Source organism: Serinus canaria, chromosome 2 (genome assembly GCF_022539315.1).
Source record: "Serinus canaria isolate serCan28SL12 chromosome 2, serCan2020, whole genome shotgun sequence".
Classification (NCBI taxonomy): Eukaryota; Metazoa; Chordata; class Aves; order Passeriformes; family Fringillidae; genus Serinus; species Serinus canaria.
This window is the reverse complement of record NC_066315.1, coordinates 50,000,018-50,027,341: the sequence shown is the minus strand read 5'-3', so window position 1 is coordinate 50,027,341 and position 27,324 is coordinate 50,000,018. Positions and strand designations below refer to the sequence as shown.

The window sequence follows — 27,324 nt, the reverse complement described above, 5'->3', positions numbered from 1 at the left end:
GCCTTAAAGACATAGCAACCATTTTTGGGCATAAAGCAAATGATAATGGAATCGACTATCATTATAAATCACTTCAAGACAGGCAACAAAGCTGGTGAAGGGTCTAGAAAATTGGTCCTGTGAGAAGCAACTGAGGGAACTGGGGTTGTTTACCCTGGAGAAGAGGAAGCTCGGGGGGGACCTCATTTCTCCCAACAATTACATGAAAGTTGTAGCAAGGTAGGGGTCAATCTCTTCTGCCATGGCTCAAGTGAAAGGATGAGAGGAAGTGGCCTTAAGTTTCACTAGGGGACGTTCTTATTAGATATTAGGGGAAAAAATTCACCAAAAGAGTGATTAAGCATTGAAATAAGCTGCCCATGAAGGTGATGTAGTCACCATCTCTGGAAGCATTCTTGGGGGTATTGTTTAGAGTCATTATATTGCTACTATACTGATGGTTGCACTAGGTGGTGTTGAAGGTCTCTTACAATCTTGTTATTTTGTGATTCTGTAACAGGAAAGCATTTTTTTTTTCACCCCAACCAGTCGTAGTGTTTTTGCAACATTTTTTTGCCTCTGATGTTACATCTGAGCTCTTTTGCATGACTGTTGCAGACCTAGACATGGCCTTTTTTGTGTTTCATGCCAGGAAAGTCATAAAATCACCTCTCTGAGACGCAGTTCACCTCGTGGATAGGATTTCCTCAGGAGGTGGTGGCATTGTCCCAGGTGATGCAGATCAAGTGTCTCAACAAAGTGAAGGCATTTCTTCTGTGGCAGCTGAACTGTGCCTTGAACCAACACTCCCAAAGTCAGAAGAAGCTTTCCAAATTCACTGAATAATACATTTAAAATTCTTTTATAAGTCTAAGCATTTTATAAGTCTTCCCTTTCAACATCATGTTCCCTGATACTAAGCCATTTAAAAGCTGCTTTTGCAGGGCTTAATCAATTTTTCTCTCTGAATGTCTTTACACAGCCTGGTTTCTATGTCTTCTCCTTACTCCTATCACCATCTCAGGAACCTTGATGTGATTAAAAATTGCATTGAAGGAACATTGCTTTTGTGGTTTGATGGACCAGTTTGCGTGGTCTGAGGGCTAGAAGCTGGACAGCTATGTCAGTGCCGTCACACTAAACTCACATTTGGTTGCAAAGGCATCTGAATATTTGGGAAAGGTTTAATTTCTGAAAGACGTGAGAAGTGATAAAAAACATGATGCCCAGCATTGCTGTTTCAGAGGACTTCAAAATTTCTGTTACAGTGATATTAAAAAGGAAAAAAAGAGCACATTATTACACTGATTAGAGTACAATGACAGAAATCTTACCATTTAAAAGAATACTATTAGCAAGACAAAGTATTATTATATTTGTGTTGCACACAGGAAACTGATGTACAACAGAAAGAGGAGATTTGTCCATTGGAACTTGTGTTTCCAGAGTAGCAGCCCAAAGATTCATCCTCAAAAAATATCTTCCCACCCTATCATCAGCAATAGAGCTCTCTATTGACTGATGGGCTCTAAACCCACTGATGTTTCGCAACAAATAAGTGCAGGCAAATTTTTTATTTAGTTTTCAGACTTGCTTTTTGAGATTACATCAGACTCAGGCCAACGTATTGTACTGGTAACAAGCATTTGTGCTTTGCTCTCAGTCACTAATTCCATCTTCAGTTTTATTCTCAATGTTGCTTTCTTGTGCACAGAGGTTCTGGTGGAATCTTTGCATCTGTTTGTATTTCCTGTTTGTCCTGGTTTAACATAGTCTGTTTTTTTAGTTAAGGAGAAATCCATCAGCTGCTGAAGTGATTCTCTGTGAGAACTGCTAACAGCTTCCTCCGAACCCAACAAAACCAATCAGCTGGCTAGTTTTGAATATTTACACCCTCTTATAACACTTAGGAAAGCTGAACACCCCGCTGTGAAATCACATTTTAAGACTAACAAAGCCCTGGAAAACCTCTCTGGCTTCCGGCTTTTGGACAGGTAACTGGGGGTCTGTGTGGCCCGGCAGGGCCACGTTGGACCCTGCCCTGCTGCAGCGCGGGCCGGGCCGGGCCGTGCGGCACGGCCAAGTCGGCCCGTGGCGTGGCGTGGTGCCGCGCGGCTTTGCTGACACTCTGCTGCCACCGAGTTCCAGCCACGGCCGGCGGACCAGACCGGCTTCGCCTGACTTCGGGTGGAGCCGAGCCGCGCCCCGCTCCGGCCGTGAGCTGGCGAGCCATCCTGCTGGCTCTGCGGGAGATCATGCGGCTAAGAACATAGCCGGCCCTGCAGCCCTCCGCAGAAAGCAGCACCACGGCTGGAATCGAACGCGGCAGGGACCGGAAAACAGCCATGCAGCCCGAGCAGCCACCGCCCTGCAGAGATCAGAGCACCATATGAAGAGGTCCAGCGAGATATGAACTCTCTCAGTGCACAGATGAAACTAACAGACATCAATCCTCTCCTGAGTCAGAGGAAAGTAAAAAAGTGAAGGCACATGAAGAGAACAACACAGAGACGCCAAAATCAGTGAAGAAGGAAGAGCTGAAATCCAGAGGAAGGAGAAAGAAGAGATGCTTCAAACTTAAGAGCTGAAATTCTTTTGTAAGGCCATTGTGATGGACTATGATACAGTAGAATATATATGTAATTCATTAAAAGCATGGGGGCATGGAGCGTTCAAACGGTAGACATGATCAAAGGCACCCATGCTAAAACAAGCAGATGTTGAAGTAGCTGTGATCCAGTAAGAAGCTTGAACAGAGAGAGATAAGTGATGAAGAACTTTGGCCCCAGGAAAGATGAGGTCTTCCTGAGATGAGATCTTTCTTCCTTCAAGGTCTTTGCATTTCTGTTCCCAGAGATGAAGATGAGCTTAGAGATAGATGAAAAGAAGCTTTGCTTTTGAACAGCTCATCCTTAAAAGTGTACCCCATTAGCCAAAGATTGAGCTCTCGAAAACAATTGTGGGGAAAGCTGTGAGTCGAGGGGAGGGCCTTTCACATGGTGAACAGATTTCCATCTCCAGGGCAGCTGATTCACTGTGATGTTGAAGACACAAGAAAACTCTTTCTTATGGAGAAGTTTCCATGGCACGGCAAGAGACACTCTTCTCCGTAAGTGAACTGAAGGAAAACTATTTTAGAGGGGGTAAATTGACTGAAAGTCCCAGGTTTTGTCTCTTTATGTTGTCAGTGGCAAAGAAAAGAGGAGGTAGGGGGACAAGTGTTCTGAAGGTTTATTCTGATTCTTATAATTCTTCTTTTAGTACTGTTAATTAAGTTCTCTTTATACCCTTTAAAATTTTGAGACTGCTTTTGCCCTTCTTCTAGTCTTTATCTCACAGCAGAAAATGAGTAAATAATTTTAGTGGATACGCTCAACCCACTACGCTATTGAAATGTTAAAAAAGCACAACTTTCTTTTTTCCCACGGGAGTTTTTAAGTACGAGATACTTATATTGATACTCAGTGTCATAGTAATGATTGTGCTTTGCCTCATTTTCTTCAGAGGGTAGGGAAAACGTTGCCAGTGTAGCAAAATCTAATCTTTCTTTCACCAAACTTTCACGAGTGTTTTACTGTTTTCATTTTTGTCTGGGTGAATGTGCCACTTGTCAGCAAATATAATTTCAGAGCTCTGTGCTTAGTCCAAGGCCAGGCTGCTTCTTCCATCAACAAAGAAAAAAAACCTCTTTGTGTCTTCCTTCTAATATGGGTGAACTCTTTTACTGACCATAAAGGGAACTGAAAAGATTGGTTGAGAGAAAGCATGCTGGTTTACTGGTCTGGTATAGTCTAATCTTCAGTGAACCAGTTATGAACTTTCAGAGTTAGAGTTAGGCAGACATGGACAGTCTTCAAACAACTCTGTTGCGTTGTAGTTTAACAAAAAAAAAAAAAAAAAAAAAAAAGAATAACTTTGTAAATTCATATTCCATATGTCCAAATTAGATCTTTAAAGACTTGAGTGTAAAGACTTGTGACTGTTGCAATCTTTCCACGTCTTTTCACTGTGCTTCAGTATTGAAGATTCTGGTAGGAAAATTGTGACCCCTGAAAATTCTGAACAAAATGTTTTACTTTGGTTGATTTGAACAAAATATTGAGCTTTTTATTTTGTTAAACTCCATCAAAATGCTTTCTACACAACTATTTGTTCTGAAACGATCTGTCTTGCTTATGACACAGTCCCTCATGTGAAATGCATCTCAATGCTCCATTAATTTCTAGGCTATTCTTTGAAAGACAGACTTTCCCATCATGTGTTTCAATCTCTTTCTGACCAAATAGTCTGCTTTGACATGGTAATTTCACAAGACTGTATGCCCCAGGGTAGATGTAGCACACTGTACAAGAATGATTTATAGCACAAACTGTGGCTACACATATTGTACCTAATTCCATAGGCAAAATACCACTGTACAGAAATATAGTTTAACCTTAAACTTACTTAAAATTAATTGTATTTTGATCACCAAAATTGAGACATTTTTCAATTTTTGTCCAACTTTGGTATAAAAACAAAGTCTGAAAGACAGGTATTTCCCATGAATTCTTCAGTATGACTTCATATATTCCCTGCTTTAAAGTGTGATAAAAAAGAACATATGCAGACTTAGGAGTGAATTTGGAAGTTAGATGAGGAGGAAAAAAAAAAAGCAGTTGCCTTATATTACAGTCATAGTTACATTTTTCAGTATTAGGGTAAGACCAAGTCAGCCACATTCATAGAAAGGAGAGCTAGCTATTATTGCAGGTGTCATTACTAATTACCATGTCATTATGCAAACATGGAACAGTTGAGAGCTATCATACAACTTCCTCATAGGTGATACACTGATAAGGCTTTTACTTCCATTCTACTCACTCCTGGTGTTCCAGATTGCAAGGCAAGATGTATTCTATTACCATCTGTATGGCAGGTCTCTTTTGTCAAGTTGGCAATTTTTCCTTATCTCTCTCTCTGAGAGATCACAATCACTCCTCCCTCGGTAGGGGACATCTGCTGATAACAAGCTATTGAATGTCACTGCATGACCGATAAGAACTATAACAACCCATTGTGAGATGCTCCGCCCAGAGGGAGGTACCAAGCATTGCTACCCAAAAATAGTCTGGAGATTCTGGAAGAACTCCACAGCTTCTCCCCTGGATTCTCCAGAGGAACAGCAGCTGCCTCTTCTTCCACTGGATCTTCGGAGGAAGAATACATCCTTTCCTACAGGACCTCCTGCTCCAACAGAACCACACCTGACACTTCAGGAGGACTGCAGCCACATTTCCAACTGGACTGCTACCAACACCCTGACCAACAGGGTGTCAGGTTGAGTTCTGACTCTGTCAGTGTTGTTCTAGTGTACTGCATTGGTTTTTTTATCCTTTTATTTTTCTTCCCTATTAAAGAACTGTTATTTCCTGCTCCCATATTTCCTGCTCCCATATTTTTGAGAGCCCCTTACTTTAAAATTTATAGCAATTCAGAGGGGTGGGGAGGGTTTATATTCTCCATTTCTGGGGAGGCTCCTGCCTTCCTTAGCAGACTCCTGTCTTTCCAAACCAAGACACCTGGCCAGAAAGCTGATTTATTTAGGTTCTTAATAACATTTAAGTTCAGAAATGGCAGACTTTACTCATGCAGAATGCTAAAATTTAATGGATTTTGCTTTAAGCATAAACTCAAGTTTTGAATCTCAATACTTAAATGAAGTTGATATATATTGAGGGGAAAGGAGATGCATACAGGAAACATGAGCCTATGGCTCCCTTTTTCCACGAGCCATCCCCATCCATGTCCTGAATGACCTGTGTTGTGCCTGCCCATTGGACTGTCTTCCTGACCTTGTCTCTCCTTGGGACAGAGCAGATGTTCTTTTGGGGAGGTTTTTCTTTTTCAGTCTACCAACAAGGGACAAGAGCAGGAAGGTAAGATAGAACATCAGAACACCATTCATCGTTTCTAATAAGGACTGTTTAATGATAAAATATCAAGCATCACAGAACTTGGTCTGGGCTGGGGGGGCAGTTACTGAGAGAATGTAAAACCATGGTTAAGGTGTATATTTTTTTCTTGCCTTCAACCAAAAAGTCCCAGGTTCACCTTCTTCACTGGCATGATTTCATTTTCTTCCGCTGAAGGAGTAGAGGTTTCTAGGATGCGTTTGCAATGTACTCTGGAAGTTATGGTATGAGATTATTAGGTGACCATAATTCTGCTTGACCTAAATGCAAAACTTCTCACTTGTTCTCACCTACTTTCTTAATCTGTTGAACACAGGGAATTCAGAGAATTTTTGTTTAATAGGAAAGGAACCAGAAGCTCAGATCACTTCATAGCTCTTCATGTCCACAGAAGAATATTTTTGAAGCCCAAAATATTATTTATCAGTCTTTCCATATCTGCATTTCCTGTTTATTGAATAGAAGATGAAGTTCAACAGTTTGTGATTTAATCTTGTCTCCTGTTAGTAAGAGATTACTAAGGCTTAAAATGTCCTATCTTTCCTCAAATATATGAGGCCACATTGGTTGGCAGAGGTATACTTAGATGTTCAGCGAAGAGTCCCAATTAGCACCACAGTTGGTCTAAAAAGCATTTTTTATTTGTTTATGTTTGTTACATTTTCTGACAGATTTCTAAAGGGCATTATTTCCATTATTTCCCCTGAAGTATGTTCCAGTTTGTTAATCAGATTCAGTGTTTCTAGTGTTGGGAACAAAATATTTACATAGATCAGGAAACATAAATACTGTGCCTTCCCCATTACAATTTCTGTGATGTCTTGAATATGGAGAAAACAAACTCTAAAAATTACAACCACTTTAATAAGAAAATTGTCATGAGAGTCTTCTCATTAGGAGAAAAGCTTGACACTAACCATGAGTGAAGTGACCTGTGTTGCCCTACACAGAGATGTAAACTTTGTCCAAGTCACGAGGTGGACAAGGGGTCCTGAGAAGTTTATTACCACTTAACAGATTGGATGTCTTACTCTTGGGAGCAGTATATTGGTATGCTCTTGCCTCACGGAAATACAGGACAACTTACTTTGGCCTACAACAAAAGCTAGTTAAGGTGTCACAGCCTGTGTTTGCCCCATTTTAGAATACAGCCACACCAGCTACTGCCTCTTACCCAACTCGCAATAACCTATTATTTCTTCCCATTTGATTTTTTGGTGACTTGTTACTGCCTATGTTGCCTATAAACACGGTATCCTTAAAATTGTCATTATGTTCTTTACTTAACATCCTAGCCAATGCTTCACAGTGCTAGGTTTTTATTTTGCAGCGTTTGTGTTCGCTGAGTCCTGGCAATGTGAGATATTGAAGAAATCACACCAGCAGTCAGTTTGTGGTATAATGTTCTCTTACAGAGAGGAGTATGTATGTGCTGCTAGGGGGGAAATTGTATTAATTCTCACTTTCTAATCTTATTTTTTTTGCATTTTCTAGGATTTTACAGTGAATTTACAGCTTCTGTTGGCACATGAGTAGGAAATAGTATATAACTAGCAGTTGATTGTCGTTCAAAACGTGCTCAGTTTGCTGCTAGAAAGTCTGTTTTATGTTACTGCAGAAATAACAGGATGTCAGTAACCTTTATGTTCTCAGTTTGGATGGATATCCTTTTATTGAATAAGCTAGAAGAAATTCATGTAAGAATTTACGAGCAGAATAATAATTCTCTGAAAGAATGGTTTCTCCTTCTTTACTGAGATAATTTTTTTAAGCAGAAGAGAAAACTTTGAAAGTTTTTCTTCTCTATTTATTTTTATAGATAAAAAAAAGCCTATAGCATTTATCTTATGTAATTCCTGTATCTTCTGCTGTTTGTAGGCAAATGTTACCCCAGCTTTCTGATCAGCTAAGTGTGTTATTTCAGTGTTAGAAGTGGAAGTTACAACTACAGGCACAGTATATTTTTATCTAATTTATTTCTAGCTCATCCTCATGAAATGATCAAATATATACCTTACAGCTCACAGATATAGCACACTTGGAGTCCATGAAACAATGTCTTAAGTTCTTGGACATATACTTCCTCCTCCAAAAGCCCTTGCAAGTATTCAGCATCTGTCACTACTCTCAAACATATTTAGTGTTTGATGCTAAGCCCAGAGCAACCAATATTCACAAATATTCACCAAATTTTGAATATACTTGAAAAACTATTATGTACCAAAAAAATCATACCTGTGTATGTTGGAATGAGAATATAAAGCAATATATTACAATTGTGGAGATTTTATTTAAAAAAACCCAGGGATTGAAATTTATTTCAATCACATTTGCTGTATATATAATCTTCAATGGTTCTGCAGCACATGGTGGAACCCAATTCATAGTGCCTACTTTTAAATGCAGGGGCCTAGAGTGTACTGCTGTGGATTCATGAAATATAAAGGTACTTATTTTCCTTTTCTTATTGACACGTATTGCATTATTCTATGACTAAACTATACTTTGAGCTTCCCACAGTGATATTGTTTGTTTGAGTTTTGTCACTCAGGCTTAATGTTTTCTTTATTTTATTAAATCAGATTTTTGGTCATTTCTCTATTTTGACCATTTCTGTTTTGATGGGAAAATGTAAGAAAAATAAATTATTTTTAGTTCTTCTTTGCAGTTTTCTTCTCTCAAACTTATATCAACAGTGTTAATTCAAAAATCTGTATATCCCTCTAGGCATGTGAGCTGATGGATAACCTGCAATGGTAAAAGAAAATTATCAATGCAATGCTTCCACTCTATATAAACATTTGCTACTGACCTTAATAGGTGTACGTAAAGTAAAGTAATTTTGGGCATGATAAAACCTGTTGGCAAAGACGACCATGGTGTGGGATATTCCTTTTACAGTGTGAGGGCTCTGAAAAGCAGTTATTTCTCTACAGATTAGAAAATACAGACACAATAAAGAACAGAATAATTCTCAGCTGCCACTCCTGCTGCTGCAACTCATTGTGCCTTGTGTCTCCAAAACTTTGTTATGAGCAATTATATCTTTTGATGGAGGTGGCTAGAGAAACCATACTCCTTAAATGTTCCCCAAAGATTCACCATCTGTCAAAATGGGAGCCACTGTGCCACCTTTATAATTAATTGGTACCTTACACATACATTCTCACACTTACTGTAACATACTGCTCTTGAGAAGCGTATTGCCACATATCAGCTCCTCTTCTAAGATATTGCTATTATGTATTATTATGTATCATAATAAACCAAGACAAAATGAAAATGTTTATTCTAGGAAGAAATAATAATGACATCTCAGAGGAGTATGTAAGTAAACATATTTAATGGTTGCTTTTTTACCAACTAGGTCCCTGCTAGAATTTTCAGAAAGTCCAGTTATGCCGTGCTGCAAGAATCTCAGCTTTTCGCACATGCTCATGCCCACTGGTCCACCCCAAAGGTTAGTTACATCCATATATTATCAGAGAGGAATACAAGTTATTAGTCTGTCCAGAGATCAACAAATGTGAGTACAATTTTTAATAAGCAGTCAAAGTCTTAATTTGTAAAAGCCATGTACTGGTTTATTTGAACAAGATTAAAATAATCTTCTCAATAATAGTTAACTGATCTCAAGTGTATTTTTAAAAAATCAAAACCCTCCTGAAACTACAGTGGTCTTTGCATCCTCTGGAAGGTAAAAGACTGTGAGAGTTTATGGCAGCTGCAGCATGCCTTGTCTGTGTTGTGTCTAGAGCAAAGGGAGCCTGCAGAGCTGTGAACTTACACCTTTTATTAATGTTCTACTTGCTAGGCTATCTAGATGTAATGCCACCAGATTTTTCTGGGGAAAGGAACATATATTAATCTTTTAGCAACATGACCCAAAATGCAATGTGACTACTTCCACTTCAGCAATAGTCCCCACAAGAGAGAAAAAGCAGGAAAGATAATTACTAAAAACAAGACCATATGAGAGCTACTGCAAGATAAAAGTGGTACCAAGACAGTGATGCAAATAATCTTGATGTTTTCACCACAGCATCACTGAACGGCTGTTGTTCTGGGAAAAAGATCCAGTGGAGATTCTGCTTAATTTGGGGTTTGGTGTAGAAGAACCTGATGTCCGCACAAAAATCCCTCCTCGCTTCCTCAGTGGTGTTTCTGTGGCAAAAGGATATGATATCCAAGCCTTTTTAGAAGCTCAGAAGAAGCAGATGGACATTGAGAGGCCAAACCTATATGGTAAGGAGAAACATTTTGGCAAAAGGAGAAGTTTCAGCCATAAATAGTGTGGTAACTGAGAGGGTAGAGAAGAAGAGGCTTATAAAAGAAAATTTATGAAAAAGAGATGTATTTAGGAGACATTGAGGATCCCTTTGTGACAATGATACTTCCTAATATGATTGAAGTACTGTTTAGCTGTACTCAGCTATGGACTCTGATTTATGTGCTGAAGCTACCAGCTTGTGGCATTTTTTAATAAAAACTGCATGTCATCTCTAAGACCTACCCCACAGACATAGTCCCTGGTGTTGCAGAGGCTGCAGAATTAAATGCATCCATTGACTCAGCCATCTCACCAGCAGTACATTAATATGTACTGACCATCACTGGTGATATAAGTCAATAGATATTGGAACAAAACACGTGAGACTCCATTTTCTTCATGCAGGAAAAGCCCTTCTTTATTCACATAATCCATTTTTATACAGTTTTACAGACCTTGTGTGTGACTCCAACTGGTTAGTAGCTTTCTTGCCAATTACTCTCTTGGTTAGTAAAAGGTAACCATGTACTTATCTGTCAAATCTCTCTGTTCTTAAATTGTTTACATATTTTCTTTACTGATTCTCATGGGATAGATTTAATGTTCATGCAGGTGCTAGTTGTTGTTCACCCAGGAATAGATGTTATGTTAAAAAATTATTCATACCAGGACTATTTTCACAAGGGAGCTTGCAAAGTACTAGCTGCACTTAGAAGAAGTGATAGGGCAGCCATGGATCTAACAGAGCAGGCCTGATTTTATGAGGCCTTTCTTTTATCATTTTTCTACCTGACTTCAACAGAAGATATGGAATTCAGCCAGGCCAGATGTAGGCCTACTTTCCCTTTTACCCTTGATGGATTCCTCTCACAGGACAATGTTCAGAGCAGATAACAAGATATTAACTTCCCATGACTAGAGGTACCAGAGCTTGTGCATTAGACCCTAACTAGAACCTAACACTTTTGTGGTTCAAATATGCATTAAGGGTAGATGAAGATCATATTAAGTACAATAGATTCCTTGTTCAAAATGGCACCATTTAAAGCACACAGTCTTGAGTTTTATTAATTTAGATGCTTTTAGTTCTTGTTTTATGCATTTTGCTATTGAGAAATGAATACAAGGTCTTCATCCTGAAGATATTTCTACATTAAAATGGCATTGTTAATCCGCTGGTATATCATACATCTGCGAAGTCCCTTTTTGACATCATATTCCCACAAGTTGTGGCACAGGATAGCCAGATGGCTCTTGAAATCTTCTGTTTACAGAAGATGCTCAGTGAAGCAGGATCTCTAACACAGCCCATGTATTGTTGTGAGAAATGCACCAAGCAAAAAGTAAGGATGGAATAAGAATTGAAAGTGAAATGTCAAAGCATTGTGAAAAATGTGATTCCACCTGCCCCCCCGCCCCAGTCCCTCTCCTTTTATAGCAAGCCCTGTGCACTGTGCACACATTGCAATATTTACAGCAAACCAATACATAAAAGAGGTTTCTCAGCTCTCACTTTATTTCTCTCCTTAGAGAGAGAGAAGAGAGGGATCTGAGCTATTGGGTGTGAGTGGGTGGAAATGTATTTGATGAGAGGATTCTTAAACGGATAAGAAATTGGTTGGATGGATGTAGTAGTAGTCAGTGGCTTAGAGGGTATTAGTCAATCTCAATGGACTCTGGGATCCAGTGCACGTTCAGCAAATTTGCAGATGGCACCAAGCTGGGTGGTACAGTTGACACACCTGAAGAACAGGATGTCGTCCAGAGGAACCTGGACAAACTCAAGAAGTGGTCCTGTGGAAATTTCATGAAGTTTAGTAAAACCAAGTGCAAGATGCTGCCTCTGACTGAGGCTGGAGGATGAACAGATTGAGAGCAGTCTTGCCAAGAAAGAATAGGGGGTGTTGATGGATGAGCGTCTGGACAGGACCCAAGAATTTGTGCTTGCAGCCCAGAGAGCCAAATGTGTCTTTGGCTTCATCAAATTAAGCATGGCTAGCAGGCTGAGGGAGGTGATTCTGCCCCGCTGCTTTGCTCTACTGAGATCCTGTTTGGAGGGCTGCATCCAGCTCTGGGATCCCCAAGCCAGAAAGGACCTGTTAGAGCGAGTTGGAAGGAAGGTTATCAAGATGATCAGAGGGATGGAGCTTTTAGGAAGAAAAGAGAAAATGCTATGATGAAAATCTAAGAGAGTTGGGATTGTTCAGCCTGAAGAAGAAAAGGCTTCAGAATGACCTAGTTGCTGCCTTCCCTTCAGTATCTGAAGGTAGTGACAAGAAGGGTGATGTGGGACTTTTTTGTAAGAGCATGTAGTGATGGGATTTTGGAGAATAGCTTCAAACTGAAAGAGAATGGGTTTAGATTAGGTGTTAGGAAGAAATCCTTTACTGTGGTGTTGGTGAGGCACTGGAACAAGTTGCCCAGGGAAGTTGTGGATGCCCCATCCCTGGAAAAGCTCCAGGCCAGGTTGGATGGAGCTCTGAGCAACCTGCTATGCTGCACTGAAAGATGTCCCTGCCCAGGGCAGGAGAGGTGGAATTAGATAGTCTTTAAGCTTTCTTCCAACCCGAGGCATTCTATGACCCTGTTATGGTGGATGGAAACTAAGAAGGTAGAGAATTAAACAGGAATGAGAGCAGAAATAAGCCTTTGAGGGAAGGAGTTTACATAGTGTAAGTATAGTCAGTAACCAAGGTGTGATTTCATTACTACTTGTATTTGTTTTGGTTTAGGGCAAATTTAGAAGAAAATTTTGAAGGTTTTTTTTTGGAAAATAGGTTTAAGTGGCTTTTTTCTTAATTGGTTTGGGAATAGATTTTTTTTGAGAAAAGTGGAAAAAATTTGTTTATTTAACAGGCAAAATATTTTTTAGTATAAAAACTGAATAATATTGAACAATAAAATCTTTTATTGCTCTAAAAGAGATGATAAGTTTAGAAAGTTTTCTTTGTGGGTTGTATGGGGTTCGGCTGTTCGTCTCTGCTCCCACACACGCTTAGGATGGTTCTGGCAGGCTGGGCCTCAAAAGATGAGTCTGGACTCCAGGGTTTTTCGGTCTTCAGAATGTTTATTATATCTTATCTAAAAAGTCCCTTCTTTGCCTGACCGGGATCTGACCAGCACGGCAGCCAAAGGCACTCTGACCTTCACCCAAGGCAGGCACACCTTTTATAACAAAAACTACGTATATCATATTTACTTTTTATCCCCAATACCTATCACCCTCGTCACCGGATACACTCTCACCCCAGACCAATCCCCAAGTGCCAACACCACACCAGAAGATGGATGACAAGAAGAAGAAAGAAGAGTCTTGTGACATGCCTTGTTTCCTCCATCTTGTCTCCACAACCCCCCTGTACCAAAACCCCAAAATCTGTGATTTACCCTATAACTATGTTTTCCCTTCACCATTCACACCCGAGTGATTCCCACAGGTTCCATCTCCTCACACATCGGTGGCACATCCCTAGATGGATCAAAATCAAGCCACCAAGTGCTTTTGGCAAAATTCCAAGGCCCCTGAGCCCCCCAGGGGTTCTCTCGGTAGCTCTGGACATCAGGAGTGATGTGCTGAGCTCTCACAGGTTGTAGTTTGGCTTATTCAATCTTTTATTAGTCTTTCTGGTGTTGGAAATGTTGCAGCTCAGCCTTGATTTGGTGGGCTACAGGTGTGACTTGTTGGTGCTTTTTTAGGTGTTAAGACTAGGTTTAAATAGTTCTAAGAAAAAGAGAAACTTTAGTTTAGGGAATTATTTTTGCTTTAGTTAGCTAAAAAATTATTTAAAAGCGATGGAGAGCTCTGTCTTGTTTGTATTGTAGCAGATAATATAGTTTAGGAGGAGGACTGTGGAGGAGTTGGTGTAGTTTTTCAAAATAAACTTTGTGTGCTTTTTTTTCCCCTCTTTTTTGCTCTTAGAATTAGTTTTAAAGGTGCAAAACTTATTTTTGGGCTAAATAGATAAAAGGGGATATAACTATTATAAAGTTACTTTAGGACATTCTACTCTTTGTTTTCATATTGTTAGCCTATTACTAAAACTAGTATGTATTTTAACTGTATAAAAATATGTTTTATACATAGTATATAGCTATATATAGATAATGGTAATAAAATTTATTAAATAGTAATATTTATTCATAGTTTTTACTTAATTAGATTTTTTGGGGGTTTGTATTGTGTTGCTTTATTTTTTTGGATTATTTATTATGTGTAACTTGGTTTTTGAGTAAAGATTATTTTATGAATGGGTTTGTATTTGAGGCAGAATTAATTTAATTTTTTAAAATAAACTTTTGACATGTATTATTGGGATTTTGGTTTTGTCGATTGTATCTAGGGGTTTAGATTGGGTAGGGCTTGTTTGGTTGGTGGAGCTTTGGGTGTTAACTAACTAGGTGGCTTTTATTAGATGTTGTTTTTAATCTTTGAAAGATTTTTTACTTAATGCTTTTAAGGTGTTTTTTAATAGTTTATTGTATTTTTTTATTTTGTTTGCAACTGTTTATTTTGTTTGGTGCATGGTAGGGGATATGGTACACTTACTTAATGTTATGTCCTTTAGATTAGGTTTTTATAAGGTTGTTTTTGAAATGAGTCCCATTGTTTGACTTAATTTTTTTAAGAGTACTAAGGTCTTAAAGGACTTGCCTTTTAAGGCTTAGGATGGTGTTATGGGCTGTAGTGTAAGGCATAGGGTAGGTCTCTAGTTATCTTGTGGTGGTTTTTACTATTGTGAGCATGTAGCGTTTCCTTTGGCATATTTAGGGTAGTGTGATGTAGTTAATTTGCTAAGCTTCTTTTAATTTGAACTATTGCTTATTATAGGGGTTTTAATTGGCTTGCTTGATTTTAGCACATGTTTTACAGTTATGGATAACTTGAGAAATATTGTTTATGGTTAAATATATTTTCTGATTTTGTATCTATTTATAAGTGGCAATTTTTTTAAATGACTTTAGGCATTATGAGCTTATTTAGCTAGGAACAACTTTTTTTGTGTTGTTAATTTAAGTCTATTTTTGACACTTCTATCTTTGTAGCTTGATTGATTTGCTTGTTGTTTTGGTGTTTTTTGTTAGTTTTATTTTTGGGGATATGGGTATTTATATGGAGGACTTATAGGTAGTTTCTTTACTTTGGTAGTGATATCTTCTTATTCTTTAGCAGCTTAAATTGGGGGGTGGTTTATGCAGCTAATTAGCTTTTTTCTACTTTTTAAACTATTGTTGAAGAGCATTGGCTCCACTTCATTAGTGTAGAGGTAGAGCTTTGGCTGCTTTGTTTTTTAGTAATGTTTAGGGCTAATTGAATTGCTTTGAGTTTTGTGAGTTAGCTTGATTAACTTTTTCTTTTAGTAGCTTTTGTAACTTGTTGTGTGAGGCTTTATACGCCTGGTTTTTGCTTTCATTTTATTTTTAAAATGCAACAAAACTATTAGTAAAAAGAGTGCAATGTGGTTTTTTGTTGGCAGTTGGTTGTATGGTAGAGATTTTTCAGCATGTGTTCCTTGGTCTTGTTATTTTTTTAAGAGACCAAAGTTTTTATTTTTAGGTTAATTTGTAATTATTTTTAAAATCATATGGCAATTTAGTTTTTCAGTACAGGTACGCTGTGTGATGAGGGCAATTTACTTGGTTTATGTGGCATTGGTGGCATGGTGGGTAGAGGGAATTTTTGTTTTGAATATTTACTCTAGTATTGGTAGTTGGGGTGCTAGGAGGAGTTGTGCTTTAGTGTTGATTACTTTTGAGGCAGTTTGAACTCTATTATAGATTGTTAATTTTTTTTTTTTGTGGGAGTGTAGTTGGATTTAGACTTGTTGTAATTTTGGCTCTACAATTTTAGTGGTCTACTTTGAATTTTGCTAGGCACTTTTTATTAAAGGTTCTAGGATAGACTGGTTCTTGGCTGTAGAATAGAGCACTTTTTTTGTATTTGGTTTTGTTTTGACTGAGCTAAGGGCTATTGTATGACAAATCTTTTGCTTAATTTGGATAAAGGCTTGTTGTAATTTAGGGCCCCACTGGAAAGTGTTTTTTTGTGGGTGATTAAATAGAGAGGGCTTATAATTTGGTTGTATTCTGGAATGTATCTTTTAAAAAAGCTTATGGTGCTTAGGGAAACTTGTATTTTTTTTTTCGTGTTTGGTGGAGACATGATTTTTTTGATGACATTGGTGGGAATTTGACATTGTCTGTTTTGTCACTTTACTTTTAGGAATTGGATCTCTTGAATAGGTCCTTCAGCTTGCTTTTTTTGATGGTGAAATTGGCTTTTAGGAGACTTTGGATGATTTTTTTTTTTCTTAAACACTTTTGTTGCTGTGTTCTTCTACACAATGATGTTATTGATGTACTGTAGATGTTTTGGAGCTTTACCTTTTTCTAGTGAAGTTTGGATTCATTTATGGTAGATGGTAGGACTGTGCTTCTACCTCTGGGGCAATAGGTTCTAGGTGTATTGTATGCCCCTCAATGTGAAGGTAAATTGAGTCTTGCTTTTTGCTGCTAAAGAAATGGAGAAAAATGCATTGGTAATGTTAATAATGGCATACTATGTTGTTACTTTGGATTTTATCTTGTGTTGGAGCTTTTATATGTTTGGTATAATAGTGCTTAATGGTGTAGTAGTACTTTATTTAAGGCACAAGAGTCCATAGTTAATCTCTATTCTCTTTTAGACTTGCGCATAGTCTAAATGGGGTTGTTGAAGGGTGAGTGGGTTTTGTTGACTATGTTTTGGCTCTCTAGCTCAAGGATCATCTTAATCATGGAGATCACTTCATTTTGAGTTGTTTTGTATTGTTGGTGGTGCATTGTTGAAATGGCAATTGGTATTTGTTGTTTTTCTACTTCTAGGAGTCTTATTGTAGATGGGGTGTTTGATAGTTTAGGCAAGGTGTTTAATTGCTTTAACATCTTTTGTCTCTATAGCTGTTATCTTAAATGCCCGCCTAAGTCTTCTTGGGTCTTTGAAATACCTATTTTGGAAGAAGTCTATGCTTAAAATACATGGGGCTTTTGGGCTAGTTACAATAGGGTGTTTCTTTTACTTACTTTTAGTCAGGCTCACATTAGCTTCTACTAAAGTAAAATCTTGTGATTTTCCTGTCACGCTAGCAATAGAAATAGATTCTGCCCTCACTTGTTTTGATGGGAATAATGTGCATTACTCACTAGTGTTGACTAAGGCTTTATATTTTTGTGATTTTGATGTGCTAGGCTAATGAATCTATACAGTCTAAAAAACATGGTTTTTTTCTAGCCTCTATCTGGCTAGAGGCAGGGCCCCTCTAAGCTTGGTTATCCTTTTTGGGGGGACATAAGTTTTGGAGGTTCTATCAAGGGGATTGAACATGTTGTCATCATCGTTATACTTGGAAATTTGGTTATGGGCCATTGGAGTTGCTTCTTTTTTGGTGGAACGTCCTCTCTGAGTTTTGTTGTTTTCTAATTCAAGCACCCGTTGTGTTAGAGCAGCAGTAGATTTCTATCTTATTTTTTCATGGGTTTTTTATAATTACACAGGAAGAACACAGCTCAGCTTTTGGGGTGTACCTTTTTTCTCTGTCTGGGAGATGTTTGCATTTGGTATAAGAATTTTTGATTTGTATTGCCAAGATTTGGAGAAAACCCTCTTTCATCTCTTCTTTGAGTTTTTTGTGATTTTCTTCTATTTTGTCTTCTAATTTTTGCAAACCTTTTTATAGCTGTGATTTTTGCATGTGTTGGGCCATGCACAGCATTTGCATATGTTTGGAGCCTCTGTGTTTGGAGCCATATCAAGTACAGTCTCTTCCCTGTTACTTTTCTTTATTATTGTTAAAGCAGAAGCATACTCTTGTGGCCCAAGTTGAACAAGTTTTTGCTACATTATGGAGGTATATGGTACCAAGTCTGGATTTACAGTGTCTAAGTCATCTGAGAAGACAATCTCTGCCATTGCCATTTCTCTCAAGCATTGAATCCCTTGTTCTATGGTCTTCTACTGGGTTTGTTGCATATGGAGATAGTTTGTATATAGATATCTTTGTGCTACACTTTTCAGGACCTGTGCCCAGAGATTGTAAAGGTCAGCCCCCCTCATCAATCTTTGGTCAATAATCAGAGTATGTGACAGGGATCTCAAATGCCTCGCTTCAGTACTGTTTAGAATTGTAGCTTTTCTTGCAGCATTCTAAAGATGGACTAACTAAATAACTATAGATTTAGGTCATCGAGTGCAATCTTTTTTTAGGCTATGAAGGTTTTGTAGGAAAAAGGACTTAATAGTGACTTCTGATTTTGTGTCAGTTTTTGGTTTTTTGTGTCAGTTTTTGGCTTTTCTTCCCCCAGATTATCATTATTGTCTATTGGCTGATCAGTTTTGGTTGTGTGTTTTCTGCCTCTCGTGGTAGGCGCAACAGCCATTGGTTGAGGCTCACTGTCCAGTTTAGCTATGGGCTTAGGCTTACTGTTTGGTTTAGCTACAACTCGAGTAGCTGGGGTGTTGGCTGCAGCCTGAGTGAATGGGGTAGCTGTTGATTTATCTCCTTGCCCCCCTGCTTCTGTCTGCTGCCTGTAGTGGTTTTGGTTTGTTAATTACCGCTGGACTAGCGGTAAGATGTTGGAAATTGTATCTATGGCCCAGCCTGGCCAGTGGTACTCCCTCCCCTCCCTGGCAGCCGATGAGGGACCGGCGGGTGCCCTAGGGGAAGGGCCCCAGCCCCATGGCTGGGGTCACCTAGCCTGGCCGGGTCAAGACAGGGGGCTGGGGCGTGTTACTTTTTTGTTTGTTGGAAGAGAAAGAGAGTTTTCCCAGGATTTTTTTCATCTTTAACATGTGTTTTTCACAGAGGCATGTACAGCTTCTCGGTGGTTTTACAGACCGTTAGTTACACAGAAGCTTTGGTATTACTTCCATAGATATTTCTCATGTAGAACTACCCTACAGTATCCTACACTGTACAGGACTCTACTGCCCTACAGTATCTAACAGTGTGTGATAGTCCATGAAAAGCAGTTCTGGGAAGACTGCAAGTTGTGGGAGAGACTTCACATTGCAAGCAGGTTCTGGGCGGACTGTTAGGCATAAAAATTAAAACCATGTTAGAAGTTCACAGAGAACTGTTTCCTGTAGGAAAGACCCGTTGGCATAGCAAAAGAGACTCCTCTCCCTGAGTGAACTGATTAAAGATTTTAGATGTGACAAACTGACTAAAAATCCCATGTTTTGTTTCCCTTAGCTGTTGGTGGTCAGGAAAGAAGGGCATGGGGGAGAGTGGGAGGGGGAAAGATGTTCTAACAGTTTTAGTTCTCATTATCCTCTTTTAATTCTGTTAATAAATGCTTCCTTTTACCTTTTGAAGTTTTAAGCCTGTTTTGCCCTTGAAGTGTTTTTCTCCTAATCCTTATCTCACCCCATGAATTTTCTTTCCCGCTCCTCTGCTTAACTATAGCAGAGGAAAATGAATAAATTATTTTTGTGGGTGCACTGGTATTTGGCCAGCATCAACCCATCACAAAGTTTCAGGTCTAGAGATGTTCCACAGCATTTACCTTTCCACGAACAATTTAGTGAATACCAGAAGAAGTACCAGAATAAGGCAGACCATATGCACTTCTGGACATTTAAGACTGTATTGAAACACTGATTCCAGAGATAGTGGTGTTGGATGAATTCAGTTACTGTTACCCTGTTTGGTTTACTATCACTGAGCCATTTCAATGATAAAGCATTCTAAATAATCCTCATTTCCCTTGAGGTAGAAAAGGAAGAAAATCCTTAATAAGAGTTAAAGAATACTTGGGAGGTTTTCTCATTGTCAGTTTACTTCTTCATATTCTCTGAGTCAGCAGAGAAAGTTAGTTGATTTAGTATGATATGTATTACTCTGGAAAGGGAAAGAGATAAGGAGAAAAGTTATAGGTAAAATATGGAAGATGAGAAACCCGGAGGAAAAAGGGAGAGGGAGGTGAGAGGGACTAAGGATTTCCATAGTAAAGTGATGTCTTTCCATTTTCATACTTCATTTATTTCCTATTGCAGTCCTTTCCTGTTTCTGTCTGGCTCTTTCAGGAATAGAGTTTTGTGGAAGGGATAAGGAAAACTGCCCACTTAATAGAAGACAACTGCCATACAGATGGCAAATAGAATATGTCTTGCCTTGCAATCTGGGGCATTGTGTTACCATTTTAGACTATTTTTTAGGGATTAAGGAGACCTTTTTAACCTCTTGCTCATTTGAGATGCAATACTTAGAGAACATACCAAGACATGGAAGGAACTGCTTGCTTGGATAGAAATAGTCCATGAAACAAGGCTATCCTGACATAATTTCCTCATGACCTGAGTATTTATTACATTGCGCATGAGTGAATGTTTATTTTTTGTTGTTTATTTGTAATTTATCTTGTTCAATTTGCTCTTTAGATGTCTCAAGCTCTTTAAAATAATTTAAAAAATCTAAGCAGTGGTTAAGAAATTCAAATCACAGCAAGTTTTGTTCTGGTTCAAATCAAGGAATGACTGGACTGCTGCGCCACTGTCAGCCAAAGGAGATTAGCACTTGACATGTTTATGGTGTGATATGTAGTGGGATCCAGATGAAATACTGAGCATAAAGTATGATTTATATGGAGAATAACACAATGGATGTACAAAACAAAAAATATTTACTCTGAGACCCTAACACAAATGGAAAGTATACAACACTGTGTAACATGTAGTGTTGGTCAAATCAGATAGACCAGATAACTCTTTTAAACAGTATCAAGTGAAACCTTTTCCTAAAAGTGGCCAAGTTTTTCTCCATTTAAAATATAGGCAGTGGCAAAGACAGAAAGGAGTATTCTTGAAATATAGTAACTATCAGGAATTACATGTAATGGTGTTACAACCAGTGGACCAACCCACATTCATGTTAAATATCCCCTCATTGACTAATTGTCAATGAACCAGCTTTACCAACAGCTTACGTGCCAACTGCATAGAGAAAATGTGTCTGCTCTCTAAGTGAAACAACAGCCAAGAAAGTTAGCATTTTGCCATCTACTGTCCTCAATGAATCTTGCAAGGTGACATATTTTGCCTCAGGAAATAGGTACTAACACAACATGCACGCAAATGTGTTGTGTTCTACTGTATAACTTCCTAGTAGTGTAGTGGTGGAGGTCTTCAAGATACCTTAAATAAAATGTTCTTGACTTACCTCTCTATATATATTGTATCATGGAGAAAATGCCCCAGAAATTACAGGGAGTTAGTACAATATGCAATATCAGCTATGAGTTTCTGGGAGATAAGTGTTTTGCTTTATACTCCTATGAAAATGAAAACATAGCTTTTGTCATCAGTTTTCATCAGTTAATGACTATACATATTACAGCTATCCTGGACTGCTGGCAGCTGTAAATTTTTGAGATCAGACTTAAAAACCTTTCTTCACATGATTTTTAATATTTCTTGAAATATGGCATCCAAGTCTGGCCAAGCCAACTGGAGAATTTAAGGCTGGATTCTGTAACCTTTTTTCACAGAGAGCAGTATTTAGGTGCTCTTGACCCAATGAATTCAACATTGCATGATTTTCTAATATAAAAAACTACACACTGATGTCTCTATGTAATGTGAACTGGTCCTTTGGAAGCAAATGGAAAAATGTAACCACATTTTAATGAAGTAATTAGTATGTGCCTCGGTAATAACAAGTTTGAATAATCATAGTGCCTGATTATTTAAAGTAATGAGTTTTAAAAACCACATTGCCTCCCTTTCTGCCAAACTTATGAACATTTAGCACAGCTGGAAGTACTTGACCATGTAGTCAGTGCTCTCTCATCTTTGCTGACCTATGTCAATACCCAACAGACCAAAGCACAGGACACTTGCAGGGGTGACGCTAGTCTGCTGGATGCTGCAAAACTTAGACCCGTGATCACGCAATTAAAGTGGAAAAGAATAAGTCAGCTCTTGTAAAGGCCTTCTTGGCAACCAATGCTACTGCCTCATTTAAAAGACAGATGTCTGCTAAGAAAGGCAGGAACTTTCCTGGAATGGAAAGATGACCCCCTCCCTCCAAATTATTATTATTTCAAAATTATGTGGCTTCCAGGCAAAAAATGCCTGAAAAATAATAATAATTTTTATTGGACTATATATATAAAACAAGACAATACAAACAACAATAACAACAGCAAAAGCAAGTCAAAGATAATCCAGTTAATCCCAGATGTGGGTTTAAAAATTAAACCCACATCATTGCCTTTTCCCGTCCATTTAGCAATTTCCCCTTTGGTGGAGTTACAACAACCACTGGCAGGGGACACTGTTGTCTTGCATTGAGGCAGAGGCTGTAGTACCTCCCTCACGGCTTCAGGGGGTACTCCAAAGCAAGAGCAGGACCTCCCTGGTGGTGGTGGTAACTCAGATGAGGGAGAGGGAAGAAGAGTTGACTCCCCCAGGCACCCACACAGACTGTGCTGGTCTCTCTCAGCACCGGCAGCTAGTGAAGACTGTGTCTGTGGTGTAGCTGGGACTTTCTTTTTCTCTTGCAAGGAACAAGCAACAAGCCTGCAGCGGGCAGAGCTCCATGTTAAAAATGGCTGCAAAAATGGAGAGGTGCAAAGCAAAGAAAAAACCACAAAATTGTCTCTGCTCCCAGCTGGGAAAAATATTGATGACCCTCCAGCTAAGAAACTGCCAAAACCACTCCTCTTCTCCCCCTTCCCCAGAATCATTCCAACAGTATGCCAAGGCACTCAGCCACATTTTCTTAAATGCCCACCATTCATTCCTTCTTGGGCATCAACTGTGCCTTCCTCACAATGTCCCCCTTTTCAGGTGACAAATGGGAGAAAATTCACCAGAAAAATTAAACCCACATCAGCTACTGAAACAGGTCTTGCTAGTGCTTGGGTAAGCCCATATTCTCCAGGAAAAGCAACCTGTTCTTGTGCAGATGTTGCTGGTAGGGGGACAGTCCAGGCACACATTTTGCATGCATTAATTGGGCTGTCTTACACACCAATAAGTTCCTGGAAACAAATGCACCTTAGTATATCCTACATCCCAGTGCCCATCAATGCCATCAAAGAGTGGGCTTCATTGCACCTAGCTGCAGAACAGCTCCACTATTCTCCTGCATGCAAGATGCCTGCTATAAACAGGCCAAGAAAAGAATCTCCATTTCTAGTGGCCCACATGCTCAAAAAAGTGGCTGACCTAACCTGCAAGGTGCCAGTTCTTTTGAAATCTAAGAGGTAACCTGGATTTTGTACTTTATCTTCATTCTATTTACAGTGTAAGTTTGGATTTTCTTTTTCAGGATGGAAGCTAAAGTAAATATTTTCAACAAACACCATACAGCAGAATTATGGGGAAAATTATTAGAACTCACGCTATTCATTGAGGGTTTGATAATCTTAAATTGTCTTTGTGTTAGGATATTGTCGAAGAATTTACCACTGAAGTAACTGAGATGTCATTCATTCAACCAGTATGATAGTGTAAGATGGCAATATTTTTATTTTGCCAACACACATACATATGATAATATTCTTTACCATATGTATCAGGGACACTGATACATATGGTAAAGAATATTTTTATAGAACTAGTCATTGACCAGGGTTGATCCTTTTTTCCTATCTTTCCTCTTTTCCCCAAACTAATTTCCTCGTGTGCTTTTGCATGGCGAAATTAACCTTACTTCGATGCTTGAAATGATCTATCACTGTAAACTGAACATACTATAACCCAAATAAAACATTGTGAAAATTTAGGCTGAGGTGGTAGCATTCTTCTCAAGGAAAAGATATTTATCTTTTCAAGTCCTTCCAAAAGGGTATTTTTCTGTGATTAGGTTGGTGCAGCTTTTCTCTCAGTAGAGCTTGTTCAAGAGTTGGAGGATGGACCTAATTATCAGCCTTGGTAAGAAATTAGAGTGTCTTTTATAGATCTGCAGCACTGCAAATTTATAGCCCTGGAGCAATCTCAATGTCTTTCTAAAGCACTTAGCATGCTGTACTTGCAGCTCCATGACTAGAAGTTCACACAAAAGTGAGGGCATTGACAGGGCAGTAAACACAGGTGATCGTAAACTCCCCAGATAGATGTCTAAGATAATTTGGTAAATGCTATATTCTCAAATTAGATAGGGTATATATTGTTTAACTTCTGACTGTTCTCTACCACATCAATAAATTAAGACCATGTACTGTTTGAAACCATGTGATCCTTCTTTCTTATTCTAGCCTTTGAAAATGAGAATTAGGGACCCCTTAAGCTACAGACTGCATGGACAACACACCAAAATCAATGTTACTGTGTTACTTAGATCTAATAGATCCCCTCCTGTCTGATTTTTTTTCTGAAAGAGTTTATCCAGCACTATGACATGATGTGCTCATTGCTATTATGAAAAAGTCAAATGGGTCTAAAGCAAAAAAAAATCTGGCCTTACATATATCCTTTGGCAAAAATATTTTCTTGGATTTCTTCTGCTAAGTAATTTCTTTTCCTTAGAGACATTTCTCTGAGTTTGTTCAAACAAGATTATTAGTGTATTATAACCTTTATGAATTTATTTCTTTCACCTAGGCTTGGAAAGGTTCTGAGACTATTTTAAAGAGAAAGCTAAAAAGAGAACCACCTGAAAGGTGTTATGTTTTCACCTTGAAACATCCAGAATTTATTTTTGCTTTTTTTTTGCTTTTGCTCCTAACTTCCCCAACATTAAAAATCATTACCAAGAGGAAGAATTCTTCGTTCTTTCTTTTCAGATTCAGATTCCAAGGATCAAACTCTACGTGGAAATGCTGCTGGTACTGCTAACCACTGAATCGGCTGTGCAAACTGCAGAGTGAGTGTGGACCCATATGTCAACAGAATTAAAGGCCTGGTGAAAGAACCCAAAGGACAGACTATAACATCCAGACCTCATCTAGATGAGAGGTAACCAAAGAAGCTCAAAGACGTCTGAAAAGTAGAGTCAAGCTGGTGGTAACCAGCTAACTCAAAGACTGTTTTAACTAACACTTTGGGTGGGGAGTTTGAATCGTGTCATTGATGTAATTGTCCTGTTTTAATAAATGGGAATTACAAGCATCTTTTGAGGGGAAGTACACAAGGAGCCATAAGAGGTATTGTTAAGGTGTGATGTCATAGCTTGCCTCAGTTATCCCGGTCCTTCCCCAGGTGCCAATCATCTCTCCTTTCCCCCATCCTGATGTCTGCTGAGCTCTGTCAATCCTGGCATTCCAGAAGGGCGTTGAGTGATTGGCAGAGTTCAAAAGATGCTCTGCATCCCTGGGGGCCATTGGCCCATCCAGGTGTCCCTTTCACCTGAGACCTGCCTGCCTTGCACCTGGTTTGTGGGATCCCTACCCCTTCCTTCCCCCTCTCCCTGGGGTTAAAAGAGCCAGCAAGCACACAGTTCAGGAAGTTCTGTTAGCACTGATACTGGATTCAAAGGCCTGTGGGCCAGAAATAAAGGTCTGTATCGAAACCCTCCAGCAGAACCCGACTCCTTTTCCTTCACCTTGCCTTAAAGCTTCTCCACCAGTGTAAACCTGAACTCCTGCATGTCTTGACTTGTCTCTAGCACCCAGCTGCAGCATCCAGCTTAGCCAGAGGTGTCTCTGAGGTGAAAACACCACAGTTGCTGCCTTTTGGTCAAGCAGCAAGGGCCAGACAAGCCCAGGCATATCCCATCTGGTTGTATTGGTATAATTCCAATAAGGTATTGGGGTGGTTTCGTTAGGAACCAAAAAGTATAGTAAGACAAGAAATAGAGGGCAAGAAAGGGATTGGCCCTTTTGTTCACCACTGAGAAGATTATAGTCCTGCTGCAGGCTGGAACTGCATAGGCATGGTAAGGTGGGGGCAAGAAAGCTATACCAGGCCTCTATCATTCCTCACATGTCTTTTAATATAGGAGGGCCTATAGGGCAAGACCAAGTTGGCCTCTGTACTTGCCACTAAGATAGACCTGCTATGGGTAGCAACACCATACACACAGTAATCGGGGTAAAAAAGCCACACCAGACCTCTGTGATCCCAGTTTGTCCATTCCAAATAAGTATATAAGGAAAACCTAATTTTTTTCCCTTCTGCTCCCACCATCCTTGCCCACATCAACAGATGCTAGTATAACTCATTAAATGTTTTCTTTCTTTTTTTTCCTTTTTTTTTTGAGAAGTAGGAGTAGATTATTGAAAATCAAAAATGAGAGTTAATTGTTCAAGCCAAATGACTTATGGAAAAAGGAAAGGGGGGGTTGTTATAAATGAGTAATATGGTGGTTGTTTCTTGCAATTAAGAGATAGATATTATGCATATGTTAAGAGAAGTTTTGTAGATGTATAGTGATGCTATTGTAATATGTCCTCCCATAGTCCTCTTTCCCCTCCTCCTTGTAATAGCCTTGGTAGTCAGGGCATTTGGGGAGGGCTGGCTTGTTACCAGGAGGCACAGTATAACAACACCTGACCTCCAATCAAGATGTAAGAAAGTAATCTTCATCAACAGACAGCAGAGAAAGAGTTGATGGACAAAACTTTGGGAGGCGCTAAGGGTATAAAAGGCATCCATTTTCTAAACGAGCTTGTGGATGCTGGTCATGGAGACTCCCAGTGCTGTAATTTTTTCTTATTCAGTTCTTTGTTGTATTTTTGTTAAAGTTTAATAAGCCTTTGAAATTTTAAATGTGAGCATCATTTCTCACATCTTCCAAGCAACACTAAAGCTGTGCTTTTTCAAGGTGAATTATTCGTCAGACTCAGATGATGCTTTATACATCAACTCTCAGATCCTTATAAGTATAGGAGTGTCCTGGTTTAGGACAAATTAGGGGAAATCTCCGAAAGGGAGTCCCCTAAAACAAACCTCCAACCACCCCTCCCCCAATACCGGGTTCGGGAAGGAATTCCTCGGAGGAGCAAAGTGGAAAATAAAACCTATTTAATAAAAAGTAACAAAAGAAAAACTCCCCAACACAAGAAAAGAAAAAGAAACCAGGCAGTGTTGTGGAGGGTGCTGATCTTCTTCTCGCAGACTCCGGGGGGTCCTGGACGTCCCAGGTCAGGTCCGGAGCCGGTACGGTATCTTCAGGGGAGGGTAAGAAAGAGGGAAAGGAAAAA

General features: G+C 39.0%; 1 protein-coding gene across 2 annotated transcripts; it reads left to right on the top strand.

Moving 5' to 3' along the window:
* The first annotated feature begins 2,149 nt into the window (after positions 1-2,149).
* ITPRID1 (ITPR interacting domain containing 1) lies at positions 2,150-25,640 on the top strand. 2 transcript variants are annotated; one of them, XR_007776881.1, is made up of 5 exons: positions 4,623-5,314; positions 8,340-8,379; positions 9,301-9,393; positions 9,976-10,178; positions 24,967-25,640. XR_007776881.1 is itself a non-coding variant. In XM_050970944.1 (4 exons), exons 1-4 carry the CDS (start codon positions 2,976-2,978, stop codon positions 25,023-25,025), a joined length of 468 nt encoding a protein of 155 aa, XP_050826901.1. In that variant the 5' UTR covers positions 2,150-2,975; the 3' UTR covers positions 25,026-25,640. The 2 variants fall into 2 exon arrangements, 1 of the variants encoding a protein (XP_050826901.1); XM_050970944.1 differs by lacking the exons at positions 4,623-5,314; positions 8,340-8,379 and adding an exon at positions 2,150-3,088.
* The last annotated feature ends 1,684 nt before the right edge of the window (positions 25,641-27,324 follow it).

Coding starts and splice junctions, on each gene's coding strand:
- ITPRID1 (XM_050970944.1), top strand. CDS start 2,976: ATGGTGAACAGATTTCCATCTCCAGGGCAGCTGATTCACTGTGATGTT. Junction 3,089..9,300: donor GGCAAGAGACACTCTTCTCC/GTAAGTGAACTG, acceptor TTTACCAACTAG/GTCCCTGCTAGAATTTTCAG. Junction 9,394..9,975: donor CCCACTGGTCCACCCCAAAG/GTTAGTTACATC, acceptor TTTTCACCACAG/CATCACTGAACGGCTGTTGT.